Raw genomic sequence first — 26,872 nt, forward strand, 5'->3', positions numbered from 1 at the left:
ACATGTATTTTTAAATAGAAAATACATGAAGTACTACAGCCATTCCTGTCACACTCCCGGGACCACAGCAAGATTGCTTAACAAAATGCTCTAACTCTTCCGTCTAAGAAAGTAAACTCCAATCTCCATGCTAAAAGAATAAGCAGAAGATTGACAGACATATCTGGCATTTGACCTCTGTCTTTTGAACGCACAGCTAATGAGACAAGATAAAGCAGAATTTACAGGCATCTTTACTTCTCATTCACCTTCTGAATTCCAGCATTGTTATTTTGGGGGTGCTGCAGCACCCACTGTACCCCTTCTCCCAGCACCTGTGACCATGTGTGATCTTGTGATGGAGCACAGGGTGGGATGGGGCATGCCAAAGCAAGATTAGAGGCAAAAGCAATACGTGGAGGTTTGGTGAAAAGTGAAAGCAACACGGGGAAGAGCAACACAAGGGTTGGGGGAAAGCAACATAGAGTGGGTGGCAGAAGGAACAACAGGAAGAGAGAAGGAGGGTGCAGGCGGGGAAAGAAAAACTGAGGGTTCAGGGAGGCAATAGATAACACAGAGTGCAGGGGGAGAAAAGTACACGAGGAAGACAGCTCAAAATCACAGGCCCTCTCATGGAGTGCTTAACACACAAGAAAAAAAGTAGCACTTGAAAAGCAAGCAGTGGAAGTAGAGATGCCAGCCAATCAAAGAGATGCTAAAGAGGCCTTGCTACTTGGGAGGAACAAAAACAACACTGACAAGGTTGGACACGAATAAGAAGCAGGCAAGGAGGGAGACAGGAAAACCAAACAATGGTAATCAGTCTCTACGCCTCTCTATGTTCTAGGTAATCCACAAAAGGCCTCACAACAGACATGGCATGCACGGCCTAGTAAGCACGACCTAAAAGGTGAAAATAAAGAAAGTCATGGTAAAAATCTAAATGGGTTATGCTGTTCAGACTAATTTGAAGAATAGCAAACATTGGCAAAGGCAAAAGGTTTAGCCTTGGCCAGAATGTAGGGTTTCTATTTTGCAAACTTATGCAATATGCTAAAACAAATTTTGCAAAATTTTTAACATGACCGAGCGGCAGTCAGACATCAGCCCTGGCACTAGATTACACATCTTTTTCAGGTAGCTGTGTGCAGCAATCAGGCAAATTACAGTCAACAACACAACAAGATACCCAATGGATAAAGTGAGATGACCGACTGTCTCATGGTACATATCGTGGTGGGTCAACTAAAAGCCCCTGTATAGGTGTATTCTATTTATGTGCTCTTTTTTTTTTTTTAAAGTCCCTTTTCAGTCAGTGATGAGGTTAGACACTCAATTCATCAATCATCCTTGCACTCATGCAATCTTTCATCCCCCCCACTGAATCATTTTGTAATCATCTACTCTGCAGGCTAGTGACAAGGTTGAGCCTTTTCACATCACTCAGGGCGGTGACCTAGAAGTGCAACAAGGACTGGGAATGCCAATGGGTCTGGCCTTAAAGGAATGTTGTATTGTAATCTAAAGCATTCCAAATAGATAAGTATTAGTGTAGACAACTGTAGAATAATACTGGGTAGATTAAGAGGTACAGTGACAATTGCACTGTCAAGACAGACCTAAAAATCAATGTAGGTTAATGACTGACCTCCTTTCATCTCTACTGCCAGAGAAAAACACCATAAATTATCTAGTTCTCTATGACACTTTAATAGCATCACAATGCCATGTGTGTGCCCTTGAAAGTTCAAGCTCAGACAGCTGGATAAATAACCAAAGTGATCACAGCTGTGTGGAGGGCAAGCACTTTTTATGGAAGAACCCAACTTCTTTGTGACCAATCAAAACATGTACTCCTGGCTCCCAACACATCTGTGGAGCCAAAGGCCCCTCTCTTGGTGATGCTCACATATTTGGCGAAAGCTATGCTGTCACGTCAGACATTACAAAACAGCTCAAATTGCATCTGTTACCTTAATGGGTTGGCTACTGCCCGAGAACTGCCCTTTGTGCCACGAGCATCTCATAAGTAACACAAAATACAGGCAAGTCAACACAATTAAATCCCTCCCATCATTTGTGTTGGCAACAACAGGAGTCAAAAGAACAAACTGGTACAGTGTGGAAAAAAAGGAAAAACTACTGAGAAAACCATATGACGTTCTGTTTATAATAGACACAAATGTAGGAAACCTCACTAGATATCACAATGTTTATGGTAGTTAAAATTCTAGGTTTCAAGGTCTTTCAATGCAGATTAAGTGTAGGAGTAAGACACTCCACTGTAAAATTGTTTGATTCTTTATTTCACTGACAGATTATCAGGAAGTTTCCATTCTTTACAATGTAGATTCCAGAAGATAAAAGTATTCACATACGTTCCACTGAAAAACGCCCAACGCTTGAAAAAATGTTTTTAAAAAAATGAAAAGGTACTTGAAATTCACAGCAAGAATCACTTATCATACCGGTTAATTTCTTGACAGGCTGAAGACGGGCACTGATGGACTGATGAGTGAGTAAGGGTGATGAGGGGAGAGAGCGGGACACACCCTCCATTATCCTAATGTGCTGCATTCCTTCAGACACCGGGAGAGGGGGAATGGGGTAGTCCGGCTCAAATGCGCAGTCGTTCTCTGCTGACGTACAGCCACCTAGAAAACAAAACAGAAACTGAAACTCATTTCAGAAATCTTTACATACTAAAGTTTCTATTATTGAAATCCAAGCTAGCAATCGCTACTGAGCTGTGCAGTGTACTAAGTTTAACCTCTACACACGCATGAGGAAAATAAACAGGCCAGAGCAAAATCACAATTAGCATAGAACCATAAGTCCTGTGTTATAAATGTATGGGGCAGAGGAACCCCGTGTGTTACATGCTCCAAGTTCTATGTTTATGGTCAACTGGGCTGACTCAGAGTCGGTTGAGGCGTACAGCTCACGACAGCTGGCCGTCTCTCCCGTCGAACGGCCGCCAGCTAAGCAGGAACAGGCCATGCTGTGGCAAAGACACCCAAGCGCCATGCTTGTTTAGAACATCGCTTCGCAACAGACAGGAGGAGGGTGTCCCCGGCCAGATTGCGCAGCAGGGCATTGCGCGCTCTGAGAAGTCGAACGTGCGCGTGACTTGCCCTGCTCACTATAGCACAGTATTTTTGGGAGGACGGAACTGTCACTGCGTGCGGCCTATCAACGTCCCAGAGTGAACAGAATCGAATGCAGGCGCGCGCATATCGTAACTTTCGCTCATAAATGCCTGCTGTACTCAAAGGCTAGAAGCACAGGCGACGCCACTACGGCACGCGCTGCTTTCACATGCTGGCTCGATGTCCGCACAGCCATTCTTTCCCTCTTCAATACACGCTGTGAGCCTCCAATGGACACTGGTGGTTTTGTTAAATTTGGGGAGCGTTATGCCTTCCAATTGTAATAGCGGGAGTAACACTGACTCTTCCGAACAAAGCACCCCGCCCCCCCACACTGTTAGTAAATTTCAAGTTTTAATTATGATATCAGGAGGCAGGCTATCTCAATACTGACTAAACAGTTAACTGTCACTTACAACTGTCAGCTGGCATTCTAGAATGCCAGCTGATGTCATGCTGGCCAGCGCGAAGACAGGGGGGCAAGAGACAGGGACAGGGGAACAAGGAAGTTGTCAAACACAACACATGTCCTTGGAGGAAACCAAAGTATGATTCAGTAATTTGGAAAGGTGGGAGGAACCATGAGCAAGGGTGTCAGTCACAAACAAAGTCTTTGTACTTGCTGGGCTTCATAATACTACGGCCTCGTCTACAGATACTTCCTGCTTCCTTCGGCGTGTGTCCTTTTTCCTGTTCTTCTTCAGACTCCAAGGTGATCTCTGTACCCTTAAAATCCTCAGCATTGCTGATGATGGGGTCTCCTTCTTTCGCAATGACTTCCTCAGGTTTGAAACCTTATTCTTACTGGACATCACTCCCTCCGCCGTGTGACCCGGGCAAACTACTAGTGCTGGTGTCTCTGTATTCCCGGATGGACTCAATCTGCGCTTGGTCAATACTAACCACATTGTCACTGGTCCTGGATACTGCGGGCGTGCAGTTCCCATCTCCTTCCAATTCCGACTCCTCATTGATCAACCAATCAAAGTTTTCCTTCTTATTAGTATCCTCTAGTTTCCCTTGTTGTGTCGATCCGGTAGTGCACTAATCAGACGTTGTATCTTCTCTTTCTTCCCTTGTGGGTGTACAAGCTGATAGCGTGGATGCGGGCCACACTTTCCCATCGCTAAGGAGGGCAGAATTGCAGAAAACTTTCTCCACTATTAACGGTTTAGAAAACCTACTTTGGCCCTTCTCAACAAAACCGCTTTTCTTAACCCTCACTCTGTCTCCTTTTTTGATAATGATTTGTTTGCACTTATGTTTTTTATCATATCTTTCCTTACATCTTTCTTGTTTCTTCTGGATGACCTCCATTGTCAACGCGCTCGACCACTCAGCCTTCCTTGCTGTTTTGAGCCATCCCACGTTGTCCTTTGAGAAAGGAGTCCTCCCTCTCAAACTTAAAAGGGCTGGTGTGAGTGTCCTCTCCCAGCGCAATTCTGTATGCCAGATAATTTTGTATACTTCTTTCATCCAGCACAGTCCATTGTTGTTTGCAAGTTGTATAGTGCCTTTTATTACTCTACTGAAGCGTTCCACCGCACCATTTCCTGCGGGATGATACACTGAAGTGGTTTTATGTTTAATTCCATTTCTTTCCATGAACTTCTTGAAGTTCCCTGATGTGAATTGGCTTCCGTTGTCACTAACGACTGTTTTAGGTATGCCTTCCCTGGTGAAAACACTGTCCAGGAATGTGACTATGTTCTGTATCTCAACTTTATGGCATATCTTGATCTCGGGTCATTTTGAAAAATGAAACCCCCTCTGCAACCATTACAATGTCCTGGCATGCCAAGGGAAAGAGTAGGTATAGACATAATGGGACCCATATGGTATAAGGAAGAAAAAATGCACATTGTGCTCAAGGTGGATAACACAGTGGATGAGTTTGTGGCAAGCCTAACAGAGCTACGTGCCAATGTGGCGCAATGACAGAAGAATTAATCTAAGGCAATTTGATAGCACAGCATCACAGCAAGAAGATGCAAGAAAGACTATTGTAATATCTAGCACTGTAGCTCTCAGTGCATGTGTTGTAAGTCACTGAGTGCTTAACCAGAATGTTGATGTTGAATAGAATGCCTATGTGTGGTTCCAAAGATGAGGCCAGAGGTTCTCAGCGAGAACTACAAGGGAGCCTGGTGGTGGTTAAATGTGTGTGGCTGGAGTACTTCTCATTCACTTGAATAAACCTCTTCAACCACAACTACAGCCTCACCTGTTACTTCAAATCATTGGCAACAAGGACCCAAAGGACCTCAAGAAATTCCGACCCATCTCCCTGCTTCCGTTCCCAGCAAAGGTCATGGAAAAGGCCGTCAAGAAACAACTGACCAGCTTCCTCGAAGAGAACAACATCCTGGACCCGTCCCAGTCCGCATTCCGCAGCAACCACAGCACCAAAACCGCCCTCTTCGCAGCCACCGACGACATCAGAATCCTGCTCGACAACGGAGAAACCGTAGCACTCATCCTCCTGGACCTAACAGCCGCTTTCGACACAGTCTGCCACCGCACACTAAGAGCACACCTCCACGACGCCGGAATCCAAGAGAAGGCCCTGGACTGGACCACCTCCTTCCTATCCGGGAGATCCCAGAGCGTCCGCCTCCCCCCCTTCCGCTCCGAAGCCACCAAAATCATCTGCGGTGTACCACAAGGCTCCTCCCTCAGCCCAACATTGTTCAACGTCTACATGGCACCACTCGCTCACGTCGCCCGACAGCACGACCTTAACATCATCTCCTACGCTGACGACACCCAGCTGATCCTCTCTCTCACTAAGGACCGCCAAAACCAACCTCCACGAAGGAATGAAGGCTGTCGCCGACTGGATGAGGAACAGCCGAATGAAGCTGAACTCGGACATGACAGAGGTCCTCATCCTCGGTTCCACCCCCTCGGCCTGGGACGACTCCTGGTGGCCAACGGCTCTAGGAGCACCCCGAACACCCACCAATCAAGCAAGAAACCTAGGGGTCATCCTCGACTCCACACTCTCCATGACAAAGCAGGTCAACTCCGTCTCCTCCTCCTGCTTCAACACCCTTCGCACACTTCGCAGGATCCTCAAGTGGATCCCCACCGAAACTAGGACGGTCACACAGGCCCTCGTCAGCAGTAGACTGGCCCACGGCAATGCACTCTACGCAGGAGCCTCGGTCAAACTCCTGAAACAACTTCAACGCATCCAGAACGCCTCTGCACGCCTGATCCTCGACATCCCCCGCCGCAGCCACATTACACCCAACCTGAAAGACCTACACTGGCTCCTCATCAACAAGAGGATAACCTTTAAGCTCCTCACCCACGCACCCAAGGCACTCCACAAAACCGGACCAGCGTACCTCAACAGCCAACTCAACCTTACACCCCCGCCCGCCAGCTCCGCTTCGCAGACCACTCCCTCGCCACCATCCTCTGCATCGGAACAGTGACTGCCAGCGGCAGATCATTCTCCCACCTCGCCGCCAAGACGTGGAACGCCCCCCCATCCGCCTACGGCAGACCGAAGACCTCCTAACCTTCAAGAGACTCCTCAAAACCTGGCTCTTCGAACGGTGGCAGCGTTTCCCCCCCCTAGCGCCTTGAGACCCTCATGGGTATGTAGTGCACTTTAGAAATGCTATGATTGATTAATTGATTGAAGGATGGGATTCGAACCAACGCTTACATTCTCACTGTTACTTGGAGCGCACTCACTTTCCCTCGAGCCTGTTACAATACGGCTTCATCTCCCCCTCAAATCACCTCACAAGCTCTCTGCTTACTCGCGCATCCGCACAAGACGAACGTCAATGACGTGTGACCAAGGAAAACAAGCCGACCGCCTCACAAAATCAACCTGTTGATTGATTTCGTCAATCACGGCGACCATCTTTTCATATCTCAGGAAAACAAGTCTATCGGCTCTGGAAAATATCCCGACGGTTGGCGTCATCATGCGCGGCTGCCATTTCAGATGGTCGGGAAGATCGGACACGGATGTTACTTTGTCAGTTACATGCTCGGTGACTGGCATATCTTGTTTCCTGGCTACAGTTACTCCTTTATAGCGCTGTGTGTGCAACCCATCATTTCAGCTCACAATACATAGTATCGCCTCTCTCGATCTTTCCTTCGACTGCTCGGGTATGGACACACCAGTAATTGGCATAAGACCCAGTTGCTGGTGAATTTGGTTGCATGAAGCCCCTTCGATTATCTGCTCTACTCTTTTTAGTGTCACAGTACTGGACGTTGCATTATTTGCAGTTCTCTTTTGTTGTGCTCGGTGATGGGCACACCTACATTTATGGGTACACCTATATTTACGGAACCCAGTTTTTGAGTCTTTCTGCTTCGGGCTCGGTGATGAGCACACCATTACTGTACAAGCCAGTGCTCGGTGACAGGCACACCTTCTCTTCAAAGTACGGCAGACATTTCCTAGTACAGTGCTGGTAGAGACTTTTCTGAGCTCGGCAACGGACACTCCATAGTGACTTTTCAGATCTCGGTGACGGGCACACCATACACCCCTTAAACTCATTTGATCTGTTGATTGTTTCAGAGTCAAATTAACCCCTGTTGCTTGCAATTTTCTTCACAACTCTTGGAATGCTGAAGAAAGCAATAACCTCAACGAATACGAAATATGTATAAAGAAGTAGATTTACAATATTTACCAAAAGTTTCAAGGGTCTTAGAACAATATCAATTTAGTAAGCGTATGCAAAGGTCTGGTTAATCTGTTGAGGATTATGTATTCGTTCGTAGGAAATGAACCTCAGTGTGCTACTTTGGTGTCATTAGTAATGAAAGGTTACGCGGCCTATTCATGTTGGGTTGTTGCGTGGTAAAAGCAAGAGAAAGCTTTTGGCAAAAAGATGCTCCTTCCTTACCTGAAGTGGTCATGCTTGCAAAAAGCTTTGAACATAGTAGTGCCTGTGTTGATGAGATAAAAAAGGGAGTGCTACTTGCAAAGAAGAAACTGCATACCCTGTGTCGACGCGGAAAAAAATCAGCGATGGCGGTTCGTCGCACTTTGTTCACAGAGATCTCGGCAAGAAAAGAAAAATTAATCTTGGGAAGTGTTATAGGTGTGGGGACTTTGGCCACTATAACAATTGTAAGGGTTGTATGGGTTGGAATGCTACCTGCAAGAAATGTGGCAAACATGGCATGTGTCTAGCTGCTCTAACAGTAAAGCTGATACAGTCTCAAGGAAAAAGATTAACAAAATCAGTTGTGAACTGGTAGATGATTCATTGGGTGATGAAATTATCTTGCAAGTTCAAGATGGTGCTGGGGAACCGTGGGAAATGGTTCACATCGATGGTGCTTCAGTATCAATGTTATTTGACTCTGGGGCAAAGATAATGTTGATACCTAAGGTTTTGTTTGAAAAGTTCTTATCAGGTATAGTAAAAATGTTTAACCTGATATTTACCCAAAGTGTTATGCTCAACCTATAAAGTTAGTGGGCTATTTCAATGGGTCTCTACATTTCAAAGACCGAATAAATGTGGGGAAGATTTATGTTTCTGTGAGAGGTGATTCTCTAATCAGTTGGTACCAGCAGAAGGATCTTGGAGTTTACCTTGATCCCAATAAAAGTTCTTCTGTTAGGTTGAGGCCTCTGAAGCTTGTTAACAATGTAAGCCTTGACAAGCCTGACTTTGAGAAGAAATTTCCTGATGTATTCAATACCAAACTAGGATGATTGAAGAACAAAGTGCACAAGATTAAAATAAAAAAAAGGGGGCAAACCTGTTTTAAGCAAGGTTAGAGGGGTGCCATTGCTGATCAAGGACAAAATGAAGAGAGAACTTGATAAACTAAAGAACAGTGGCATTATTGAGGATGGTGAAGCCACAGGGTTGCTTGCTCCCGTGGTCATGGCAAGGAAAGCCATTGGGGAGGTACGCCTATGTGTGGACTTGCGCGAGTTGAACAAGAATGGTATTGTTAACCACTTTCCTTTGCCTAACATCAATGAGATGCTCTTTATGCTTAAAGGGGCTAAATGCTTTCTGACTTAAGACCACACAAATTTGTTGTGAAGACTGATCACAAACCGCTTAAGGAGATTTTCAAGAAAAAGGGGTTGGATGCAGTTTCTGCTAGGATAAGACGCCGGGTAATTGGCTTGCAAGAGTTTCTTTTTGACATCGAATATGTTCCTGGCGCAAATAACTGTGTGGCTGACTGTTGCTCTTGCTTAGCTACCATTAGTGGTGTAAGAGAAAATTATGATGATTCTTGTGTGGAAGATGAACTAGAGGTATGTTTCATAAGAGAGGGAACGTTTAGAGAGGATGAGTAGTTGATTGAACTAAGCAAGGATGAGACCTTGCAAAAGGCGATGCTAAGGATTCGGGTTATTTGGACCAGTGCCAACAAGAAACATGTACATCTGCAATCCTTATGGAGAGTCAGGGCTGAATTCTCAGTGATGAGCGGACTGTTGTTCAGAGGGACCCAATGAATTCCTCCGTTCTCGTTAAGGGAGGGGTTAATATCCTTAGCTCATGACAGTCATCCAGGGATCTCTAAAACTAAGGTGAGATTTAGGCAGATGTATTGGTGGCCCGGAATGGATATCCAGATTGAGCGCATTGTGAGGGAATGTAGTGAGTGTTGTAATGCTGAAGAAACGCTCAAGTGTAAGGTCCAGCCCATGCTTATCAGAGAGATATCCAGTGAACGTTGGCAAGAGATCGCTTTTGATATCCTTGGTCCCATTTGATGCTCCAGTGTTGATAGGTATGTACTGGTACTTGTTGACTTGTATTCCAGATTGTGTCTACAAAGAGGGGGAACTAAGGGCTTTTTTCAACAGGTCCAGCATACATGCATAGTGACCGATAAACACAAGAAGGGTATGCAGTTCCTGACAGGATAAAATAGGTTGTGTAAACAAGGAGATGTTCGTTCGATATCTAGAATGAGGGGGGCATTCCTCTTGTTGGAATTAGGACCCTCACACACCCAGCCAGCTAGGTGTCATGCTTCATCATTGGGTCTGCTCCCCATCGTGCAATACCCGATGGTCACCCATGAAGGGGCTCTTTGCCGGAGATCTTTTATTCCTTGCCGTCAGGTGCAGTGCATGTGAGGGGCCTAGTGTGTGTAGATGTAAAGGAAGGTGAGGCTAAAATAGGAGGTAGGGGTCCAATCATAACAATTATAATAAGTATATCGCCTCTCCTAATTAAAATTAAGTGTGGCGTGCCCCTGTAAAAGTGTTAGAGAGTCCCGCGCGCAAAGGTCAACATGTTTCTTGCCAAACTGTCTATTGGACGGCAATTCTTCAACATCAGCATCAGTTTCTATCTACACTAACACTTGTGGTCAATTGTAGTGAAAGTGAGAGGCCACATACAGCACCCTAAAAAGTGGTACCTGTCACTCTAGAAAGACAACTCCATTGGAGTCAAGAATTCATGTCAGCGTATTCCATTAGGTGATGACAATGTGATGACTAGTGCCGCGTCTTCTCCGTGCAATGGCAGGGGACCTACGCCTCACTCTGCTGGAACCAGGAGGTTTTCCAGAATGTCATAACCAACTCTATTGAGACTTGTGATGTTATCACGTTCTTGTAACAAGTCTTTGAAAGAGAGGCGTTTCCGGTATCTTTATTAACTGACAACGGTGTGCAATTGGTTTACCGTGAGATGGAAGAATTCTTGTTTAAAAGGGGCATTAAACACAAGAAGTCCGTACTATATCATCCCGAAACCAAGGGTATGGTGGAGAGGTTGAACAAGGTACTGAAGTAGATGATGCAGCGGGCGAATGCGAGTAATGCATTTTGGAAGACGAAATTGTTATGTAAAATAAAGGAGTACTTAGTAACACCACATTCCACCACAGGGTTCTCTCTCTTTGAGCTGTTTTAGCAAAGGAAGGCGAATAACTTGGTCTGCCCTTCTTGGGTTCATGACAAAGTGTGTGATGACTTGAGAGCAAGCCAAAAGGAGAGGCTAAAGGATTTAAGGGAACATAAGAAAGTACCTGAAAGGAATGTGTGGTTTGATGCTCGCAAAGCGGCAAAGAAACTGTGATTTGTGTTGGTGACTGGGTGAAGATTAAAAATTCTTGTGATGGTGCTTCAAGCTCAGGCTCTAAATTTGCTTCTCCTACCAAGGTCATTAAAGTTTTCAAGAATGCTGTAAGGACTGAGGACCATAGAATTCGGAACTTAAGACGTGTGGTAAAGTCATATGTGAAGAACGATTATGATGGCGCTGAAAGTGCGAGGCGTAGTAACTTTACCACTGACAACAGTGAGTGTGGGGGCCGTGAGGCCAATGTCATCAGTGATGTCACTGACCATGTCATGAGTGATGTACTATGTGACATCATCAGCAGTACATTGCGGGCGCGCAAGTTACAGTTAGCTCATCTAACTAAAACAGGGGAATTTCTCTGGTTTTATACGAGTCAAATGTCCAACTAACTATAACGTCCCTGAAACCTATGTTTTTTTGTGAATTTCAAAGGTTTTTGTTTTTTTTTTTACTTTATTAATATGAAGCCATAGTATACAGGTAGTACAATACATTCAAGCTGGCATTTTCTTATATGTACGGTGTAGTCCTGGAAGCATATATGATATTTTCTAACCTGCATTTATGGCTCGTTTCTTCTCTTATAAAGTCTATGCATGCTCTACCGTAGTTTCTCACCTATTTTAATAAACTAAACGAGTGTTTCCCCGTTAAATGTTGCCCAACATGGGCGTCTCTCGTAAAACTCTAAGAGACATTCCCCCCTCCCTCCCCCCAAACTTAGGTCATCACTTTTATGTACATTTCCCATTACCTCTCCCAACATCAGGCACCCCCGCCCCATTGTCTTCTCATAGGTAAGTTAATGCAATGCGTTGCTGCGTGTAGCACGAGTAAGCGGACATCCCCAACTCCATTCGCTACTCCTCCTCCCCCTCCGAGTCCAGATCGTCCCCCTCCGGTAAGGGCTCACATATCTCACCCCTATAAACATTCCACGCTGACCACACCTTGTTCCATTTGCGGGGGGAAGCTCGAAGGGCATATACAGTTCTCTCCGCGACCATCAGGACATCCATGTTTCTAGTGCTCGCAGTGGGCAAATCTGGAGCCCCCCATTTCTGTGCGATATCACGCTTAGCCACTGTTATGGCTAGCGTAGTCCAAATTATCCCATACCTATCTAGGTCATTTGGGTCCCAGATATTCAAAAGGCACTTACGAGGTTCTGGTAAAATGGAAATCTTGAGCGCCTGGGAGATTGTGCGCATGATTTGCCTCCAGAATTCCTGTATGTGCGGGCAGTCCCATAGTGTATGAAATAGTGTTCCCTCCTCCCCGCAGCCTCTCAAGCAGAAGGGATGGGGCGCTCTATGGATTTTGTGGAGTAGTGTCCTGGTGTAATAGATGCGGTGCAAAATTTTTAATTGCACAAGTCTGAACTTTGCCGAAATGCCTACTTCTTTCGGGGAAGCCAAAGCTTCGTTCCAATCCGATTCGTCCATTACACCTATGTCCTCTTCCCACCTGTCTTTAAGTTTCAGCGTGGGGTCCTCTAAGTTGTTGATCAGTTTTTTGTATGTAAGTGAAGTCGCGCTCTGTTGCATGAAGTCTGTCAATAGCCTGTCCTCAAGTGGTGAGGATTCCGGCAGAGCAGTGCCCGTTGGGATAGCTTGGAGCAGTGCGTGCCTAATTTGTATGTACCTAAATGTTTCCGTGGGTCTGAGGTCATACTGCTGCTGGAGTTGTGGGAATGGTATTACTGTGTCTTTGTCCCAGAGGTCCCCCACCGTGGAAATACCTATAGAGTCCCACTGTGTAAATCCTGCACACCCTCTAAGGTTTCCCAGTGATTTCGTGTCCCATAATGGTGTCATTTTGGTGATTCTTCCTTTCCAGCCCAGTTTTGCCTGTGCTATATGCCAGAGGGCCACCGTGTGGTGTGTCGGGCCGCGCAGATGTTTGAGTTGTGTTTTATTATATAGTGTCGAGAGCACGCAGTTCGTCCCTAGCTGTGACCAGTCTGCCCTGTAGGCTGGGTCGTCTCTCGGGGTGTGTAGCCATTGGTTAATTATTTTGAGTTGGGCTGCCCAGTAATAAAGCTGAATATTGGGAAGCGCAATCCCTCCCTCATACCAACTCTTCACTAACTTGTCATACGCTATACGTGCTGGGCCATTGTTCCAGAGCAGGTTGGAGACTAACGCAGCGATTTGTTTGAAGTACCGCGGTGGGACAGGATACGGGGTGTTTTCCAATATGTATAGAAACCAGGGAAGCGCCATCATCTTGTATAAGGCTGCCCTTCCCAGGAGGGTGAGGGGCAAGGTCGCCCAGTGCTTAACGTCTGCGCGTAAGCGATCCAGAGGCGGTTGGAGGTTGTTAGCGAAGAAATCTGCTTCAGAATGTGCGATGACAATGCCTAGGTATTTGAAGGAGGTCGTCGGCGCCGCCACGGGGCAGTCTTCTCGCAATCTCGGTGCCGGACCTTTTAATGTATATATCACCGATTTGGACCAGTTCAGGGTATAGCCCGATGATTGTCCATGTGTGTTGCATATTTCCAACAGGGCTGGGATTCCGTCATCAGGGTCTACCATGTATATGAGCATGTCATCAGCATATAGGGAAATTTTGTCTTACCAGCCCTCTTCCCATTGGATGCCTTTGAATAAGGGCGTTGTCCTGATCAAGATCGCTAAGGGTTCAAGAACTAACGCAAAGAGTAAGGGTGACAATGGGCATCCCTGTCTGGTCCCTCTGCCCAACGGGAACACCGGCGAGATGTGGCCATTAGCCACTACCTGTGCCACCGTTTTGTGTAGAGTAGTCGTATCCAGGCTATATATTTCGGCCCAAAGCCCATACGTGCAAGCACCTGGAAGAGGTATTCCCATTCAACCAGGTCAAAAGCCATTTTTGCGTCAAGGGAGAGAATTACGGCCTGCTCTGGGAGGAGGTGTGAACGAGCCAGCACTCCATGAACCCTCCGGAGATTCAGCGCCGTGCTTCGGTGGGGCATAAAGCCTGATTGGTCGGGGTGGATCAGGGTGCCCAGGTGTGGCATCAGGCGGGTGGCCAGAAGTTTAGCCAGCACCTTGGCTTCCACATTTAGTAATGATATCGGGCGATATGAGGTGTATTCGGTTGGGGGTTTACCCGGCTTCCGTATAGCTACGATTGTGGCCGTGCGCTGATCCAGCGGTAATTCTGCCCTCTCCCTACTCTCCATATACATGTTCAGTAGGGGTCTACTGAGTTCCGATGCCATTGATTTATACCATTCCACCGGCAGTCCATTAGGACCCAATGCTTTGCCCGATTGCAGCGACTGTATCGCTAGTTGAATTTCATCCTCTGACGGATCTGCCTCTAAGTCTTGCATAGTCTCTGGTGATATGCTGGGAATGGCAACATCTGCCAGTGAGTGTGACGCCATGTGTGCTGTGACGATGTGGTCCGGGGTGTATATGTCCTGAAAATTATTTGCTAAAGTGTGCACAATGTCTTCCGGGTGTGTTAGTTCTCGGCCGTCCGCAGTATACAGTCTCTGAATACCTCTTGTGCCTCCCCCTCTCTTATCCAGCCATGCCAGCATTTTCCCTGCTTTGTCGCCCACATCATAAATTCTATGTGTTGTGTTGGCGATGTAGCCCCGCACTGTCGTTTTGAGGTGGGCCTGGTATTGTTGTTGTCGTAGCTGCAGCGTGTGTGTCGTAGCTGGGGAGGGGTCTAGCATATGTGCAGTGTTTGCGTTGTGGAGTGCTAATTCTATTTCTGTAAGTTCCTTCTGGGAGTCTCGTTTGTGTCCCGTAATGGCCGCTATTGCAGTCCCCCTAAGGACGGTCTTGTAGGCTTCCCAGAGGATTGATGGTGAGGCCACCGTCCCAGTGTTTTCAGCAAAATAGTGTGTTGTCGCTAGTTTCAGTTTCTTTCGTATTTTAGGGATTTTTAAATAGTTGGGGTAGACTGGGTAGATCCTTGCGCATTTCCGTTCTCTAGTGGTAAGAGTGAGAAGTATCGGGGAGTGTACAGATATACCTCTGGGTAGGATGTCTATGCTGTCTACGGATCCCATACCCACCCCCAGGAACAAAAAATAGTCTATGCGAGATAGGCTGTCGTGCACGGCGGAGTAAAAAGTGTATTGAGTCGCTGCTGGGTGTAGGTGTCGCCATACATCCACAATACCCAATGCTTCTAGAAAGTCAGGGAGTGGTGCAGTCCCTCTCGAGCTGGTTCTGAAGGGAAAGGCGTCCAGTGCAGGGTCCACTATTGCATTGAGGTCACCTCCTATGATTGTGTCACCTTCAGGGAGGTCTATAAGGAATTTACCCAATGCCGGTAGTGCTATGGAGTAAAGTGCCGGGGGGATGTAGACTGATACCACATTAAGTGGCCTGCCTTCCCACTGGCCATGTATCGCGGCGAAGCGTCCTTGGTCATCCGTCGCGCGATGTGTAATTATAAAGGGTGATGTCTTTTTTAGTAGTATCCCTGTCCCCCTGGACCCAGAAGTGAAGTCAGCATGCGTCGCCATAGTGTATCCGCGCCTGTCAAGCGCTTTGCATGCCGTCCCTGTGAGGTGTGTTTCTTGGAGCAGAACCATGTCCGGGCTCTGGCGTTTGATGGCCTGCAGGACCAGACCTCTTTTTATCTTGTCCCCTAGGCCTCTGACGTTCCATGTTAGCATGCGCAAAGGGGGCACCCCTTCCGTTACCGGGGCAATCTCAGTGGGTGTAGCTCGAGAAGGGCCGGCCATGGAGTCGTCATGATCGTGACATGAGTAATGCGTCGGTAGGTGCTGTGCAGCTGTTGCCTTCCTTAACTAGGCATAGGAGTATGCCGATATCTAGAGTGGTAGTATTACGCGTGAAATGAGTGATGACCATGAACAGAAACGTGAACAAGAAAACTGAACTCCCCTCCCCCCTCCCTGCTCCCCTGCTCCACGGACTAAACCCCGCCCGCGACCCCAACATTGCAGAGTGCTTTAGTCCTTTCCCAACTATCATACTTGCTTGTGGGGTTGGTGAGTCCCCTTCAGGCACTAACTGTGCCCACCTTACACAGCCGCACCAGGTCCAAGGTCCATCACGGCACACCCAGGTCCCTCTATATATAGCTTGTTTTTAGACCGGTTCCGGTTGCCCAGAGTCTAGCGGGTCTTGTGTAGAGTCGGATTCCGTTGCTGCCGTGCCTTCCTGATGAGTCGGGCGGTCGGCCTGGCTGTCCGTTTGCGCGCCGTTACGGTGAGTAGTCCGATCTTTGTGCGGGCGGTGACGTTGCCCCACTTGCCTCCAACCCTCCAGCCAGTCCTGCGCTGCTTCGGGTGTGTCAAAGAACCACGTCTTCCCATCGCCACTATCCGTAACTTGGCGGGAAATAGCATGGAGTACGGCAGTTCTCTGTCTCGTAGCGCTTTTTTCACCTCCGTGAAGGATTTGCGGCGCCTGGCCACCTCCGCCGTGTAGTCCGGGAAGAAGGACAAGGTCGCGTTCTGAATTTTAACCGGTGGGGAGGTCCTTGCTGCTTGTAGGATTGCATCCCTGTCTCTAAAGTTGAAGAGTCTGGCCAGCACTGGCCGCGGCGCCGCTCCTGGCTTAGGTGTCCCGCCCGGAACTCTGTGTGCTCTTTCTACCGAAAAGAAGCGGGATAGTCCTTTGGGCTGCAGTTTGGTCGTTATGAGATCTTCGACGTAGAGGTCCATAGCCCCCTTCCCTTCCGATTCTGGAAGCCCAAGGATGCGTACATTGTTCCTTCGAGAACGCCCTTCTTGGTCATCCAGCTTATCCTGTAGGATCTTGGTGACTTTCTCCATGCGTTCCATGGCTATTTGTAGTTCTGACGTGTCTTCCATAAGAGATTTCGTGACCACCTCCACTTGGGATACCCTTTCCGTCATCTTTTGGAAGTCCGCACGCAACAGCGTGACTTCAGAGGAGATGGAGCCTACCGTCGTTTTGACCTCTGTGAGGGTTCTCATGATGTCCTCTAGCGTTATTCTTTTGTCCCCTTCCGTTTCTGGGGTAGCGCCCGTGGAGTTGCGCCCAGCGTTATGCGATTGTCCGAGTTGGCTGTACGCAAACTTATCTAGCTTAGCTTGTGTGGATCCACTCCTGGTTCCTTTGCCCGCCATGGCGTGGAGATTTGCGGAGTCTGGGGCCGTCTCTCTTTGCGCCGTGACCTGCGCTGTCTGTTTGACTCTTTCCCCGGCGTGCAGGTCAGTGGGTAGCGGGCCGGCGTGCACTCCGATATTTCGCTCGTGTAGGTGGGGGTCCTGCTCATTCACTCATTGTCCCTGCACCGCTCTTCGTTTGGGACGCTCCTGGCCAGTAAGTGTGGATCCCGGCGCTGTCGCTGTCTGTAAGGCCGCTGCAACGGTCGTGATGAGCGCGGTGTTCCGACCCCCTTCTGTTAGTGTCCAGGGTACTAGTCCGCTGTCCTCCACCGGTTGTGTCACAGACCGGACAGATTTAGTGACCCTTACGTTAGGTCTCTCAGGCAGGGTCAGGTCGGTCGTGGCGTTGCTAGGCAGAATAGTTATCGGGCGCTCACAATACCCCCGATGTGTCCCTTATGGTGGGGCCAGTACTTGGCTGGTTGAGGTCCTGCCCAGGTGACACTAGCCTCGACTTTGGGGGCTGTGATAGTTGTAGCGGGTTAGGATCGCCACTCTTGTCTCGTGTAGTCAGGCGCTGCCGGTTTTCCCCGCCTCAACAAGCGCGTTGATGAGTTTCCCCTTCCGTCCCCCGGGGGCACCCGCTTCGGTTCCCTCAGCCGCACCGGCCCGGGGAGCAAATGGGGTCTGCTTCTCTGGTTGTGGCTGCCGGGCGTCAGATAAGGACGGTTAGGGCCAGTCGTACACTCCCTGGGGGATCTCACCGTGTCGCAGCTCTCCGCCGGCCGCTCCGTCCGTCCCCCACCTCCGAGTCTGCTGTCTCTCGTTACGCTGTCGCGCAGCAGGTGCCGGCAGCTGAATTTTGGCAATACAGCGTTCGGTAGTATCTTTGTGGGTGTCCTCGCCGTTCCGGTTGCCGATGTGGGTATTTTTGTGCTCCGGGCGGTGTGCCGGGAAGTGCCTCCTCTGACAGGCCGGTCCGGTCTCACTTCCGCTGGGGCCGGCGGCTCACTCGAGGTCGCTGCTTCTGACCTGGTCACAGGCCTCAGCGCGCCCGTGTGTGGTTTGGAGGGTTCCGGTCTTCGATTTTCGCCAGAAATCGACCCGGTGATTCCGCTCCGGGCCCGGACCCGAATGCTGCCGCTTCGGGTGGGTGATGCGATACAGAAAAGGGGGTGGGTGATGCAGCGGCTAAATGTGCCGGATTAAGAATTAGGCCGCAGTGCCTTCAGGAGCTCTCACTCTATGCTGCCGCCATGCTTGGCCGGTTAAACTACCCAAAGGTTTTTTAAATGCTAATTCCTAATTATAACTTCTGTAAAACGTAGGTTTTTTTCAATGAAAATATCTATATCTATACTACTATTATAAAGAGAGAGCTGAAACCTTTGAGGCGGGTAAACTCAAGAAGTACAGCCCCAATCACAACACCCAATACAGCATTGGAAAGTGGAGATGCAGCAGATGGACATAGGCTATACAGCTGGGCACCATATACATTACAAAAGTCAAAGAACCTTAGGGGTAAAGTAGTCCCTTGTGGGCGTTGGTGTGGGCGTGTCAAAGTACACTTGGGCGTTGGCGTGGGCATGTCAAACTAACTACACTACACTGCATTATTCCTTTGTGGGCGTGCAGCATTCAGAGAGGGGCGTGGCACAACAGCGTTAAAAAAATAACCGCGTACATGGGCGTGCCAAAACAGCAGTACATTATTAGTTGTGGGCGTTGTCAGAGGGGCGTGACACTAATCAACAGTAGCGCGCCATTAATGTGCACGCCCATTCACGATCCACCTTCGCATCTGACACATATGTGTAGAAACACAAAGCTTTCACATTCAGGGCACATTAATCACAGAAACTGCAGCGCAACCTTTGTGGCCGTAAAACTTTTCAGAGGGGGCGGCACCAAAATTAACGTTAAAAGGGGCGACGTCACCCTTCTGGGGCGCGCCTTTCGTAAGCACGTTCTTAATTCGCGTCTGACACGTACACGTAGAAACAAAAAGCTGAGAAGCATTTCACATGCAGGCAACATTAATGACCGATACTACGGCGCAACCTTTGTGCCCGTAAAACTTTTCAGATGGGGCGGCATCAAAATTAACATAAAAATGGGCGCGCCTTTCGTCATCAATGTGCGTTCTCACTACGCAACGTCACCCTTCTCAAAGGAGGCTGCAGTACAATTAGCCCAAAAAAGCAGGTGTGCGGCTTTCCACACGAATGTGCGCGCACATTCACTTCTCATACGGGAGAATCAAAATAGCAATGTGCGCCGCACTGACGGACCTTGCCATACTGACTACAGACTTTAAATAACGTAACTTTTATCAGTGGCCACAGGGAGAAAAAAAAAATAAAAATACACTCACCGCTACATTGGCACTCCGACGGATCCAGCGGACATTCACGGCAGGCAGCGTAGAACACCATCTAAGCAACTTCATTATTGCAATTTAGTCCCGGGCGCAGCCGGGGCCTCAAAGCAGCCCTCGCAAACACGGGGGCACGCCGGGCAATGTGGGCCTACACACAATAACGTCAAACACAACACGCTTGCAAATTACATAACCAACACACTCCATAGATAACGAACGACAAGCTAATACCCGGACAACGTCGGGACGGGCTGCTAGTATATATATATATATATAAAGAAGTAACCAGTCTGTTTGATGTTTCTGCACGCATGCCAGTAACGTGCGAAAGGACCCGTTCTACAAGTGTGCCAAGGGATATCTGGCATCGTGTGTTGTTTATCCAAGGTATTGGTTTCCCCCGGACCGCCTCACAGAAACAGTCCAGCGAGTGGTTTTTGCCAGGGGCAGCCAGAACTCACAGGGGAACGCGGTCACTGAACCGCTGTTCCGTGACCCAGCTGACTGTGAAAATGGAGGCAGAGCGTTGGGGACCCGAGGAAGGCTGGGAGACTATAACATCTGAATGACCCAGTTATTGATTACCTACCTCTGTAAGGCATCAATAGCACCAACTCTGGATAACTAGGGCTCCACTGAAGTCAGCTACCAGCATATGGACTTCTGGGAGTTGTAGTCTCCCACAGCGATCTGCAACAAAAAACTCCAAATTCCGATTGGAGCCAGCAACACTCCTATCAATGGGAGGAGCCTTAAGAGGTTTAAATGTGAGTGGGACTTTAATTCCGGTGTTTAAAGGCAACCGAAGAAGGCGGTTATGCCGAAATGCATCATGCCGCTTTTTGTCTCAAATTAAAGCGGACTTCCTCGAAATCCCTGCTGTGTGGTAAGAAGTAACCAGTCTGATAGATATATATATCAGCAGCTTTCAGGCTCTTCGGGTGACCCCAGCACACAAAGGAGCCGCCCTCTCCCCCGCGCCTTGAGACCCTCATGTGTGAGTAGTTGCGCTTTACCAACCCTGATTAATTGATTGATTGGCAGGATCCTTTAGGCTCTGCAAATCAGTATGGCCTCACCATCAGTGTCAGGTTCACAAAAAGGTCTCAGGCTTTCTTCCATCTTTCCATGCAACTCTTCTACAGATACTTTAGGGGATACTCCCACAACCCTTAGTTCGGACTAATTTCTATTATATACAACATTGTACACCTTTGAAATCAAAAGTCTTCCTCTAGGGCCTCCTCTACAATTGTCTGCCACTGTCAAACTCGTCAGTACATTCTCCAATTGATGTCAATCTTTCCTCAACACCACTCTCTCTTTCATGAAAAGTCCCTATTTTAACCATCTAAGACTTTATCACCATAGCAATAGCACCAGTCTTAAGTTCGAGAATTCTGGGCAGAGCACGATTACAGCGTCTTATCTGCTTGGAGGGGTTGAGCCCTTCATCCTGCTTCCTCCTTACACTGTGGAGACGTTCATGTTTTGAATACCTCCTTCTGAGATTTCGTCACAGTCTTTGTACCCCCAAGAAAAAGGCAGTGTTGAAAGGGCATCAGAAGGGGGCGTGGCCATGCAGGTTACGATGGCGGATGCACTCTGCTGAGACTCCGTAATCGGGCAGACCAGAGAGCAGCATCACCGTCGTTTTGGGCAGAAAATTGACCCGGCTGGTATCGGAACTGGATCCGCATGTAGAGGTGTCCAGACAAGGTTGTTATCTGCAACATCGGCGGAGAACGCCGTAAAAATCTCACCTCGGGATCTGGCAGCAAGATGGCGCCCACCCGCATCCAACCTTGACCTAAAGGCGGCGGAGGCACTGGGACACACGAGTTCCAGCACCGGGATTCCCTGGCGACTATCCCGGACTCAAGAGAGATGGGGTGGGAACCCCCCTTCTACGTTTGATGCCACAACCAAGAGCGGACACGATAGACCGCGAAAGAAAACGGGAACTGGCATGCGGACATTAAATGTGCCTGCGCTTCAGCGGCCTCAACTCCCGGGATCGGTGGCTGTGAGCAACTACTGGGGCCGGACATTAATAACAGCAGCGAGTGGACCCCACAGTTAGGAGCATTGAGGCGTCCTCCTCGGCTCTCTGCCCGGGGCCGTCTTCACTCCGAAATCAGCCTGGTCCTAAAATGCCGCCTGCGAAATGAGATGCCCGCGCCCGCCTGACAGGCCTCCCCAGAGGCCTGTCCTACATCGCCACAGAAGGCGAGAAGCCTGAACATTTCTCCTTCCACGTGGACCCCCCTGACCCAACAGCTCCCCTGTGCCCGCCGCACTGACCGGAGGACTAGACCACCAGTGCCTGACCTTAAAATGGCGGCCGTCAAGGACGCTTAAACTCAGCAGATAGGCCCCCACCACATCACTACTGTGCCTACCAATGTAGTGGATAGCCGCCAACCACCCTAGAGGTCAGTGGTAACAACCGCGCTGCCAGGGAGGGGTGTACCCGCCAACCACCAACAGCGCTGCCTCCCCTGAGGAGTCAGGGACCCCCTGGACGCTCTAGTCTGTTGTAGCTGGTCCCAGAAGATGCAAGTGTGTGGCAGCAGGTACCGGGCCCAACAAAGAGCGATCGCCACAAGGGGAACCTACCACGAGTGCGACTGGCGACGCAACGAAGCAAGCCCCACTGAGGCGGGAGTGACATACAGGCACATTACGCCCCATATCTCAAACGGTCCACAAGAGGGGAGATCAGATCTCGAGAAGACACCGAACTGTACACCGCCCCTCCATCGGCAACGCAGGGCACGATAGACTTCACCCCAAGTGCTACAATGGGGAAACCCGGAGCCACAGAACAGACAATGGTTCCAGAAACTGCACCAGAGAACAAGCCACACACAGCTACACTGACCAGGCCGCCCAAGACTCAATCGGAGCCGACCATCTCAGACAAACTGGACTAGGTGTTAGTGGCAACAGAACTTTCCAGAGTCTCTATGGAGGAACGGCTCGGTACTCTTACCACGGACATCAGTATTCTCCGGGATGACCATAGGAAACTGGCCAACAAGGTGAAGGACGGAGAAAAGTCCCTCGCCGACCTACAACCCACCGTGAATACACAGGAGAAAACGCTCTGATCCGTCCTGGGCCCCCTAACCACAGTGGAGGAACGCATGGACGATTTGGAAGGCCGCTTGCAGCGCTGCAACATCCGTGTTCGGGGCCTTCCGGAGGGAATCGAGGGGTCGCACCCAGTCGCTTACACGGAAGCCTAGTTCAAATCTTTTACTCCAACTGCGGATTGAGCGACTTTCTTCTCAATCGAGCCGGCCCATCTGGTCCCACCTACCAAACCACCGCCCAGAACCCCACCCCGGCCGATGCTTGGTAAATATTTGCACTTTCAGGACCGCGGCGCAGTACTGCGAGCCGCTAGACGCACAGGCCCTCTACAGGTGGAAAACAAGCACATCATGATATTTCCTGTCTATGGACGGGCGGTGCAAAAACAAAGATCGTCCTTTCTTGAAGTGAAATGCCGGCTGCGGGCGAATAACATCCAATACTCGTTACTGTTTCCAACCCGACTGAAGATCATCCATGACGGCACTACCCACTTCTTCTCAAGTGCTGCAGACGCGTGCGAATGGGCAGACCACCACTGCACACTGTAACCCCACAACAGAGGCCCCGCGGGAGAGAACACAATGAACACCACGCAACAGAAGACGCAACTCGCAGCTAACGCAAACGCAGATGCAGCAGGGATGGACGGAGATTACAGAGCTCCACAATGCTGAATCACCAGACCTGGAGCAAATTATGCAGGAACAGTGCAGAGCCTTGCAGGCTGTGACAGAGCTAGGGACCGTCCTGACCACGGAGGACCTGGAAAAGGCCCCCACCTTTTGACTTCGGAAGGAGAAGAAGATAGTAATGAGACTCAATCAACGGCCGACTCCATCACACTCCCCCGGGTCACCCCACAAACTGTTAATACCCTACGTAATGAAAGGGCAAGAGGATAACCAGACATATCCGATGTGACTAGGCGGACATAGGCTTCCGCGCCCGAATGGACACACATCATACACCATGCCTCACATGATGAACCACAATCCAGACGATGAACATTGATCCTTCAAATGCCCTGATGGGAACCCGCCTCACGAGCGCAAGCAGCCACCCCCATGTACTGATTGATTACTCTCTAGTTCCATGAGAGTTGGTTTGGGCGTATCGGCACCGCCGATAGGCCCACGGTATAGGGACTGTTTACCCACCCGGTTCTTTGTTTTACTGACCTGGTTTACTCTAACTCTTCACCCCATAGGGAGCACATACACCAGGGCATTCAGCACACCTGGGTGGACGACACAATCCTCCAAGTCTGACAACCACAGGGCTGGGACATCGATAAACTCCATGGCCCCACAGCCCGCCGTCACTCAGCAGGGCAGAGGCAACGATCACCAGTCACCCAAATGCAGAATACAGATGTTAGCTTTCTAACCTTAAATGTACGGGGTCTTCACACGCCACGCAAGCGGTACACCACTTATGCATACATTAAGCGCCAGCATTCGCACATAGCGTTCCTACTGGAGATGCACCTCACAGCGCCAGAAATTAGCAAGCTGCGGGCCAGATGGCGCAGAACCATATGTGCCACGTCATATTCAGCATACGCACGAGGCGCGCTGATCTGGGTCCGCCCGGGCACCCTTTTTCAAGAGCTCCGTAGGGTAGTGGACAAAGAGGGCAGGTATGCACTGTTGGAGGGGCTGTTAGATGGGCAGTCAGTTCTTTTGGGTAGCATATATGCTCCGAATATTGACCAGGACAGGTTCTGGGAGTCACTCACTGGGACTTTGGCCCAATTCGCATCTCTTCCATGGATCCTTGGGGGAGACTATAACTGCGTGCTTAACATCGCACTGGACAGATCTCAACCACCGCCACCGCACTTTCCCGCCCTAAAGCAGACAGAGCGGTTTCAACACTGAGTTAGTCATTGGGCCTTAGCTGATGCGTGGAGAGCACGCCATCCCCTAACAAGGCTTTACTCATTCCACTCTGTCCCCCACGACCTACGGATCCGATTGGACAGGTTTTTATGCTCCCCGTCCGTGATTCCCAAGGTCCAACACTCGGACTACCTGGGCCGTGTCATCTCTGATCACGACGCCTGCTGCGGGACTGTTTGACGGACCAAGTGTTCAAATGCGACCATGAACACAGCATACAAGACTATTTCACTCACAACACAGGGACTGCCTCATCCAAACTTGTGGAATGGGACGCATTCAAGATAGTGGCTCGAGGAGAATGCATCAAACAAATAGTAATTGCAAAGCGCACACTAGAACAAACACTCATTACTACCAAAATGAAGCTGGCAACCCTCACGAAGCAGGAAGATGCCAACGCCGCAACGGCGGCTCAAGTAGCAGAGGCCAAAACACAGTACTCCACAGCCATGGCAACCTACGCAAATATAACTTCAGGGCCTACGCCGCTCGGATGCACAAAAACAGGGATAAAACAAGCACACTTCTAGCATGGCTTGCAAAGCAAGACCCAGGCATAAAACCCATCACTGAGGTAATAGAACCCTCGGGTAACCTAGCGCGCTCCCAAACTGACATTTTAAATGCTTTCCAGCTATATTATACCATGGTTTACCGAGTCCCGATACATCTCGGACAGGAGGCGATCAACCGCTTTCTAGACCCGCTGCCGATCCCACACATCTCAGACAGAGAAAACTACACTAGACGCCAAAATTACACCGACTGATGTCACACACTCGATTCGGGTGTTAGCAAGAAACAAGGCACTGGGACTAGAAGGATTGCCTGTGGAGTACTACAGCACTTTTTCCTCGATACTGATCCCACGTCTCGCAGAAATGCTAGCCACAGCACTTGAAAAGAGGAGTTGCCAAGTTCACTTCGCGAGTCGGTCATAGTGACGTTCCTCAAGCCACACCGGGATTCACTGCAATTATCCCCCTACCGCCCCATCACACTTCTAGCTGCTGATTGTAAAATACCGGGGAAAATCTTGGCAGACAGATAGGAACAAATTTTGCGACCCCTAGTCCACCCGGACCAGTGCGGGTTTGTTCCCGGCAGAAATAAATCCCAAAACATACAGCGTTTGTTCCACGTTCAGGATCAGGTGAGTGACGCGCACCCTCATGCGGCTTGTCTGATTCTGGACTTGGAGAAGGCCTTTGATACTCTCACATGGCCATACCTTTTCGCTGTCCTGCGACGGGCAGGAATAGACCCGACTCTCCTAAAATACACACAGCTTCTCTACACCAAACTCACATCGCGGATCAGAATAGGCAGATACATTTCGTCCCCTTTCAAGGTGGAGCGAGGTACGAGACAAGGCTGCCCACTATCGCCCCTGATCTTCGCCCTGGCAGTGGAACCTCTGGCGATACGACTCCGCCAGGAGGGGACCACATGGGGCATCCCCATAGCGGATACAGTTCACTGCGTATCCCTCTATGCGGACGACCTCCTCCTGTATATCCAAGATATCACCGCGGACCTCACACCCATCTGGACAACTCTGAAGGAGTTCGCTGAGGTGTCCGGACTTAGGGTAAACTGGGACAAATCCACAATCTACCCGTTACACCCGACCCTTGAACTACAGGAGGTGAGGATAGGTACGCAGCATCTCTCCTGGAGTATAAACGCCCCCGATATCTCGGTGTCCGCCTGTACCACTCCCCCAGCGATATTTATGAGGGCAACTATCGTAAAGTGTTAGCCAGCATCAGATCGTCGGTGGGTTTCTGGAAGAGCCTCCCGTTGGCCCCAATAGGCCGGGTAGCCATAGCCAAGATGATCATTGTTCCCCGGCTATTGTACTACTTCACGAATTTACCAGTTATTCCTCCCAAATCCTTTTTTCGGGACCTAGACTCACTTCTCCGCTCACTTATTTGGGGAGCAAACAGACATCGAATAGCTCTCACTAAACTGCAGCTGCCCACCGCGCAGGGAGGTCTCGGTGCCCCAGCCTTCGAATTGTACTTTCTGGCGGCGCAACTACAATGGCTGTCGTACTGGACGGCAGGTAGGCATACCGGGGAAACATACGACACAGGGCTCGGTACCAACCCCAGAGCTTTGCCATCTACTGCTTCCGGGCTCTAAACCGCGGCGGACGTATCTGCTGCAAGTGTCAGTGGCCCGTCGGTGTATGCAAAGAGTTCACCACCTGTCGGCAGAGACTC

General features: G+C 49.4%; 1 protein-coding gene across 5 annotated transcripts in view; it reads right to left on the bottom strand.

Annotated features, from left to right (window-relative positions):
- TANC2 (tetratricopeptide repeat, ankyrin repeat and coiled-coil containing 2) overlaps positions 1–26,872 on the bottom strand; it is a 2,511,073-nt gene that overhangs the window by 1,434,020 nt on the left and 1,050,181 nt on the right. For all 5 annotated transcript variants that reach the window (XM_078645079.1, XM_078645083.1, XM_078645080.1 and 2 more), the window contains one exon: positions 2,448–2,633. In XM_078645079.1, the coding sequence (XP_078501205.1) occupies positions 2,448–2,633 (186 nt within the window). The remainder of the gene's footprint in view (positions 1–2,447; positions 2,634–26,872) is intronic.

The sequence above is a fragment of the Lissotriton helveticus genome, chromosome 5_1 (assembly GCF_964261635.1).
Source record: "Lissotriton helveticus chromosome 5_1, aLisHel1.1, whole genome shotgun sequence".
Classification (NCBI taxonomy): domain Eukaryota; kingdom Metazoa; phylum Chordata; class Amphibia; order Caudata; family Salamandridae; genus Lissotriton; species Lissotriton helveticus.